Raw genomic sequence first — 8,185 nt, forward strand, 5'->3', positions numbered from 1 at the left:
AGTAAAAAGTAAAATTGACCAAACAAACACCAAAACCGAACCACAGGCAAAGCAAATTGACTCTTCTCCCTCCTTTTTCTATCTCTCTCCTTGCGAGTTTCTCTGCTTCTTGTTTTTCTTCAAATCATTCGCAGAGAAAGAAGAGAAAAAAAAATGGGGTTCTTCTCGTTTCTGGGTCGTGTCTTCTTCGCTTCCCTCTTCATCTTATCGGCATGGCAGATGTTAGTTCTCTCTCTCTCTCTCCCTCTTTCAGATCTATCAGTTTATCTTTTTTCTTTCCAATAACCCTTTTTTCAATAATAACAATAATAATCCAGATTAATGCAAAATTTTTTCCGTTGTACTTTCGTTTTTTACGCATCTGGGTTGTCATCAATTACTTCTTTCATCTCACAGTTATTATTGTGTTAATCATTTTCCTTTTTATTTATTTATTTAGTTTGCAATTTTGGGACACATTTATAATAGAATAGATAGAGAAGAACAAAACCTATTTTGGCGATTGACTTGATTTGAGGAATTCATGGTAAAAGCTTGTTTCTTTTTTTTCTGTTTAATATGTTCGTAGCTTAGGTTAGATGAAAAATCATGCGATAGAAAGAATTTTAACTCAGCTAGGGTGCTCTGACATGATTACATAGTTTATTTATGATGTTATGTATGTCCTTATTCTGCATGTGAATGTTTTGAAATACAAAAGAAGAGCGAGAATTCAGAATTGCCTTGCTTGCCAAAATTTAAACTAATTAACCTTTAGTTTGCTAACAATGATGATTATGCTAATTAAACTTGGAAGCAACATTTAGTACTATTGGATTTATTTATATAATTATGTATGTTTAGGTTTAATGAATTTGATGCCACTGGCGGGCCCATTGCAAAGGAGTTGATTCCAAAGCTCAATGTTTTGAGGGGAAATTTGTCGTCGAAATTGGGGGTTGCGATACCACAATTGGATGTAAGGCCACTTTTTCTTTTGAGGGGAATGGAATCCATTCTTAACTTGTACAGTTGTAGTTAGTTGTTTCCTTTCTGATTGAAGCTTAAAAAATTTCAGGTTCGCCAACTCATTGCCACTATCATTTTTCTAAAGGGGGTTGGAGGGATTCTGTTTGTGTTTGGAAGCACATTTGGATCTTTTCTTCTGGTAAGGCCGCAACGGCTTGATTCCTGTATCTACATTTCAATTTTCAAGTTCTGATCTTTGCCTTGGTCCGAAAGCATTATAATCCTGATTGAGATTGTTCGTTTCTTTGTAGCTTTCGCATTTGGCACTTACTACTCCAATTCTGTATGACTTCTATAACTACTCACCTAAAAGGCCCGAATATAGCTTACTACTGAATGATTTCATTCAGGTTTGTGCAACTACAAACTCTTGTCAGTTCATGTTTTCTTGGCTCATTGTTTCTTCTTTTTATCTTCTTTGGGTGAGAATTTGACATATCATGTTCACATTTTATGGCAGAACATAGCACTCTTTGGTGCATTGCTATTCTTTATAGGGATGAAGAATTCAATTCCAAGGAGACAACTCAGGAAGAAGAACCCAAAACCCAAGACAAATTAGAAACTTAGAAAACGGAAAAATGTATGTTTCCAGAGAGAACAGGCTGTCAAATTGCTGAATTGCAGCTTTTTTGGGATAGATTTCTTTATTAAACCCTTTTTTGGATTATTAATTGTTTTGTCAGATGCCACATGATTTGATTATGAATATGCCTTAGATTTCCTTTATGACCCTATTGTACTTGGGGTGAGTTCTTGTGCTATGAGTAGATGCTAAGAAAAGTTATGGTTGGGTTTGCTTGTCGATCAAGTTTCAAAGTGCTACATATACTTCCACCAGTTTGTTAGAAGGTTAAATTTCCAAGAGGAGTCATGATCATAGTTACATTTAAATGTTGCTCCGTTCAATTTATTTTTTTATATCATATTACATTACATTTCATTACACCCTTTCCGTGTGGTCTTTTTTCGGACTCTGCATCAACGCGGGATGCTTATGCAATTGGCTGCCCTTTTACTTTACATTTCAAATATGATGTGTTGTTGCATCAAAATAGCTGTTAGTAAGGGTGTAATTGTATTTTCCTTAGTTGTGTTTAAGTCGCTGAGTAATAAGGACATATACAACTATAATTGTGTCCAAAAGTAACTATACAATTTTTATTTAACTTGAGACACTTTTTTTGGTGTGACAAGTTCTAAGCATATCTTTGTCCATCTATCTCTAAACATATCAAATCCCGAAGGTGACATCAATCAAATAAAATCAACAATTGTGTACATGTAATTCTGATTTGAGTCTCATACACCAAAGCTCAGTCTAGTCTCCACTTTCCAGCTCACTGAAGATAGGCCAACATAAATGTGAGGCATTTTGTGGGGGTACCCAACTTTTCTACCAGTGCAGTAGTGCACTAACTGCATTTTTAAATATGCAAGGATATATCTTGGTCCAAGTTTAGCTGATAGTGCTGCTTTTACAATCTGCATAGTTAGCATGGTGGTTGGCTCATAAATTCCATTGCCCTCATCCTCATAAGTAGCTATCATTATTGACTCCAGTTTTGGAGTACTTTTCATATCCATTCATAGATCAATCAAAAGCCAATTATGCAAAAATTTTGATGATTTAAAAAAATGAATCTCACTTTATTTTGAAATTTAAATGATATTATAATTAGTTTCATGGTTATAAAATTTGGAGCTGAACACTCAAATATTGTAAAGACTACTCTTTGAACTTTGAAGGATAGTTATTAAACTTTGCATTACCAAAATGTTGAGTGCTTTGTGATACATGAGATGAAATGAGTGTACTTTTTTCTAAATTTCAAAGGAGATTTGTCTTGCGTTAACGGTCCGAGGACCAAAAATTTTGAAACTGATTTTGAATCAAATTCCCACATGCATATCAGCATATGGTTAACTTTATACTTTACATATATAATAACATCAAGGAGAATACTATGATGCACCTTAGTTTGACTTAGTGTTTAATGCGCCGGATGTAATGTGTAAAACTTAGGATTTTCGTAATAATTGAGAAAATAGTTTCTTTAAGCATTTAAAATCACTACAAATTTTTAAAAACTTCTACTTTTATCTTTTATTTCTTAATAGATATTCATAAAACATTTGTTAGATAAACCCTAAAACTGAATCTATACTAGTAGTAATTATTTGTGTTGTACCAGTCAATATATAGCATCTGAGCATAGTACTATCTACCTAATTACATTGAAGACATTGTCTAACATCAATTTTGGCCTAAACGCCTTTGTGTCAATTTCAAATGTCAGAATGTAACACTTCCTTAATATGCTTCTATTTTCTGTTGTTGCTCCAAAAGTATATAAAAGACAGCAAACTAATATTGGAATTATTGTAGTATAAATTTCACTGAGTAGTGACTAGTGAGTACAAGGATTGACAACCGGAAGAAAAAATAAATAAATAAAAGCTGTTGGTAAAAGTATCTCTTGTAGGAACAATATTAGTCAACCGGTTAATGAGTAACCATTATTACTTGATTAACCACTTGAATGGTCAAGTATTCCTGAATTTGAAAAAAGGAAAAAGGGTTAATAGTCAAATTAGTCCTTAAAAGATAAGATATTCTTTAAATTAATCTCTGAAAGATTTTTTCAATCAAATTGGTCATTCAAAGATTACGAATTAATCATATTTATCCTCCCGTTACTCTATTAACAATTTTCTTCAAAGATTGATGTTATAAAATGTTAATTGATAACATATATAATACCTGATATGTCTAATTAGATATTGACCAAATATATTTATGAAAATTTATTAATTTAGTCATTTTCCCAATTACAAAAATCCTATTCCTAATATGACCTAGTGACTAAATTGATAGATTTTCGTAAACATATTTAGCCAACGTTCAATGGAACATGTTATGTGTTATGTATACTATCAGTTAACATTTCACATTACCAATCGTTGACGAAAATTGTTATTGGAGTAACTGAATGATAGATATAATTAATTCGTAATCTTTGAAGGACCAATTTGACTGAAAAAATCTTTCAAAAACGAATTTGAAGAATGCCTTATCTGAGGACTAATTTGACTATTAAACCAAAAGAAAAAAACTTCTACTCTTAACATGAGAAAAAGAAAAAAATTAGAGTGGAAAATGTCTTCCTTCACCATAAACGTTAAAACTCACATCAAATTGAATTGTTCTTGTAGCATGAACTCCAATCTGAACCATCCTTTGAAGCAACTAAACCACCTCCATCAGTGCTTATGGATTCAGCACCTGACTATGATGTCAAAGCTGGAAATACTTTGCCAGACCCACAATTTCGAGTTCATTGTCTTCCATGTGAGCAATGTTGACATCCTTTGATATTTCACAGCCATCATCTTCATCGATTCGTGGAGCTGATAACCTATCGCTATCACGGTGGTTAGCAAGGTCTTCTTCATCTGACAAACATCTACAACAGTCAAATTCATCCGGATCATAAGGTTGGCTCATTAACACTTCTTCTCTCCATGATATTCCCGTTTGGGATTGTGATTCGGATGCATTCCCTATTGTACAACTTGATAACCAAGGATCCTGATCATCTGAAAATCTCGGAAGTTTGCTGAAATCAATCGATTCACAAGGCACAGCTAAACAATCAAATTGGAAACTAGAATTAACAGAATCCTCAGGTGGCACAGAGCTATTGAGATGGAGGCTTTCTGATGTGAAAACATCATTGATAGAATTAAGGACAGGATTAGGACTACCTTGTTTTCGATTGTCTGTATGGACAAACGACAATGCAACATGCAAGTCTGAACCGTAGTCTGATTCTGGAGTTTGCATAACATTCCCACTGCCTATTGAAGTCAGGGATAAGGGTGAATTCTCATCAATGGGATTGTACTGATCTTTTTTACCTTTTCCGGAGCTACTACAACTAAGCATGGAATTTGTAGAAAATAATATGGATGGATAAGAAGGGGACAACATGGAATCAAAACGTACTTGGAATTCGGAAATTCCACTTGGAGAAATTGAAGAACTCATCTTTCTCCTTATATGATAAGAAGTACCAGACAAATCACTGCCATCAGTTATATTCCAAAAAGATTTGGAACTGCATGATGGTGAAGTACTGGAATCAAAAGTTGTGGATTCTGCTAGTCCTTCACTTTGTTTTGCTGCGCTGTCGGCATTTGGACTGAGAACCTTCTTCCCCTTGTTACGTGGCGAAGAAAGCCAATGCACTAAAGCTTCAGCCGGCAAAGGCAACAAGGAAGGACTCACATTGTCGCTAACATCTGTTACTTTCTTCTCACCACCATCATCAAAACTATCAGCAGCTGTTTTATCAAAGCCTGAATAATTCTCTTCTACAGTAAGAATCCCTCTAGGCCTGCACTTCCTCTTGTCAGTGACACCAGAAACAAGATATCCAGCACCGTAACAAGCCGGTGTGGTTGTTGAAACCAAAGAAGATCCACATTGTATCTCAGGCGAAACAGAGTTATTAATCGGAGGTGTTCTACTAGCACTTCTATTTGAGTTCTCGTTAACATCCTCATGAATCGTACTATCCAAATCCAACTCAGCAACTTTTCTACTCAAAGGAGTCAAGCTAGGAGTACCATGAGAGGTTTTAAGCCGGGAATCCTCATTGCCATTATCAATTATCCCTCTCAAACTGTCTTTCTTTCCCTTTAACTCCTCAGATCCAGGTGCCAACCCAGGTAAAAGTTTGCCATGCTCACTCAGAACAGAACAAGGCTTAGACTTTTGCCCAGTCCTGCATGGGGGGTTCTTCTGACATGACCGTACCTTATTCGATGAGATCCTTTTTGCTTGTGGCTCAGCATTGCTACCTCTAGAAAGATTCTCCTTTGAGGACTTAGATTTAGGTTGTTTCGAACCAATCCCATCAGGTACTGAGTTAGGGGTTTTGGAGAGGCTCTTCGGCTGCTTGTGTGATGCAGGTGTTTTGAAAGAAGAGGAAGACAGGAACCTGAGGCAACCACTTGGGGGTTCAGTGGAGAGATTGGAAGAAGCATAGCTGCTGTTGCTGCTGTTGGAAATGCGGTTGAGATCCTGCAACGGGCTTCGAGGACTTAGCCTATTCTTTGCAGAGGATGTTGCTATTGCCTTTGGTGGAGGCAGAGAAGAGGGTTTTGTTGATGAAAATGCCTTGCTCATAGTGAGAACCTGCAGGATCTACAATTACATTGAACTGAACACTAACACATCAACATTGAACAAGAACAATGAATTGAAATTGAATTGAAAACTAACACATCAACAATGAACAAGCACATTGAGTTGATCTGAACCCTAATCCATGAAAACTGAACAAACACATCTCACATATCACATATGCCATAAGCACAGTAGTTTTTGAACAGCCAAGAGTGAAAAATTAGAAATTTCCTCAAAGTATTGAATAACACACAATTGAATATCAAATTTTGATAAAATCCCAGAAACTAATTCTAAGTTTGTACTTTAAAACATGTGCCCCCACTTTTTTCTATTCAATTGAAGAATAGTACACCCAGGAATGGAAAATCGGTGGGGTAATTTCTACCAAACAGTTTCTTACTTTCTTTTCACATTTGCCATCAAACGAAAAGAGAGATAAAAGAGAAATGGACCAAAAACCAAAACGCATAAAGACATTCCATTTAGACAGAAGATCTAAGAGGTTGTGATAATTTACCAGTGGAAAGGAGATCTAAGGAAGTTGGAAGCTTGAATTGGATTCAATGTATAACAAAACATTGAGTGAACAAAACTGTTTGGTTGCTCCGATCAGTGTTCCGAAACAGCAACAATGGTGTTCTTCAGCTTCAGCTGGAAGAACATGGAGTGTGTACCTCGTTATTGTTCAAACTTTGAAATAAAATACCGCTAATAATTAATGATTTTTATTATGTATTAATTGTTAATTAATTATTTGCTCAAGAGTTAAAACCGTTTTCGACTTTTTCTTTATTCAACGAGATAGCCAGGAGTGAGTGAGTGATTTGGTGACTTTCGACCCAACATAAAATGACACAAATGCGAATTTTTTTTAAATAAATAATTTAAATATTTTATTTATCGATATATGTTATTTGTATTATATTTATCAATTTTTATTTTTTTTATTTGTCTCGTTTATACTATAATAAGACACGTTTTGCAATACACATATTACGTTTGCACACTAAATAGGAGGAGCGATTTACACATATTTCGTTTATACAGTAAATAAGATATATTCAATCTCAATTTGTTTATTATGTAAACAAGATACTATAAAAGTTAATTCATTTGCATTATAAACGAGATAAAGTACGATAAATTTTGATCAATTATAAAAGAATATGTAACTATTTGTATTCTCTACAAATATTTCACTTTTTTTTTCTTCCGTTTTTCAATAAATTTAGTAAAAATATCTAGTAGTAGTGGATATATTGTTGTAAGTGTATATCCTAATTGTCTTTCGAGAAACAGTGATACTAGAGTTATATTTGAGTGTGATAATTTTATTCTATTACGCACTTGGAGAGTAAATTCTTTGTTTGAGTTAAAGAGTCTAATATTGACGAACCTCAGTGCTAACTGGACAAAAGAGAATGGAAGAGTTGGGTATAGGTTGCTAGCACCAATGAAAAATTGAGTATTTCAGTTTCGTCTATTTTGACTCGATGGCGATGAGCATATGCGTCTCATGTTTGATATGCACGGGAGAATCATGGCGGAATAAGTGATGGAGCTTTCTACAGAAGTTGGTGATGTTGGTGGTAGTGGTGGTTCTATCCACTCAAATTTTTTCAGGATGACCCACCACTTGCACCACGATTCCTGCACTATGCTAGTCCAGTGGTATACATGAATGTGGACGGTGAAGAGTTTAATGAGGAGTATGTTGTTGATAGCAACAAAAATGGTTCTTCTGAGAATGATGAGGAAGAGGAGTTTGTACCAGAAACTTTAGTCGGTGGATTAGTTCGGTATTTTCTGCCTGTCCCGCAACCAATTCTGGAGTTATCAATTGTACTCAGTCACTATCATACATTTGATCTGGATGCTATGCACGAAGAAACTCCATTTTCCAATATAGGTGGAGACGATTACAACATAGACGGTGGTGTGGAGTTTCATATTGGTCACAAATTCAAAAGCAGAGAGACA

General features: G+C 35.0%; 2 protein-coding genes across 5 annotated transcripts; one reads left to right on the forward strand and one right to left on the reverse strand.

The window, feature by feature from the left end:
- LOC107619244 lies at window positions 29-1,952 on the forward strand. The gene is made up of 5 exons (XM_016321500.2): window positions 29-221; window positions 844-958; window positions 1,058-1,147; window positions 1,260-1,358; window positions 1,469-1,952. The coding sequence occupies exons 1-5, from the start codon at window positions 154-156 to the stop codon at window positions 1,568-1,570; spliced, it is 474 nt and encodes a 157-aa protein (XP_016176986.1). The 5' UTR covers window positions 29-153; the 3' UTR covers window positions 1,571-1,952.
- LOC107619772 (cell wall protein RBR3) lies at window positions 3,381-7,004 on the reverse strand. Of its 4 annotated transcripts, XM_016322061.2 has the most exons (3): window positions 6,723-7,004; window positions 4,548-6,236; window positions 3,381-4,517 (listed from the first exon to the last, which is right to left on the reverse strand). In XM_016322061.2, exons 2-3 carry the CDS (start codon window positions 6,200-6,202, stop codon window positions 4,307-4,309), a joined length of 1,866 nt encoding a protein of 621 aa, XP_016177547.1. In that variant the 5' UTR covers window positions 6,203-6,236; window positions 6,723-7,004; the 3' UTR covers window positions 3,381-4,306. The 4 variants fall into 4 exon arrangements, with proteins under 4 accessions (XP_016177547.1, XP_016177546.1, XP_016177545.1 ...); XM_016322060.2 differs by having other exon boundaries at window positions 3,381-6,211; XM_016322059.2 differs by having other exon boundaries at window positions 3,381-6,220.

This window comes from Arachis ipaensis, chromosome B09 (assembly GCF_000816755.2).
Source record: "Arachis ipaensis cultivar K30076 chromosome B09, Araip1.1, whole genome shotgun sequence".
Classification (NCBI taxonomy): domain Eukaryota; kingdom Viridiplantae; phylum Streptophyta; class Magnoliopsida; order Fabales; family Fabaceae; genus Arachis; species Arachis ipaensis.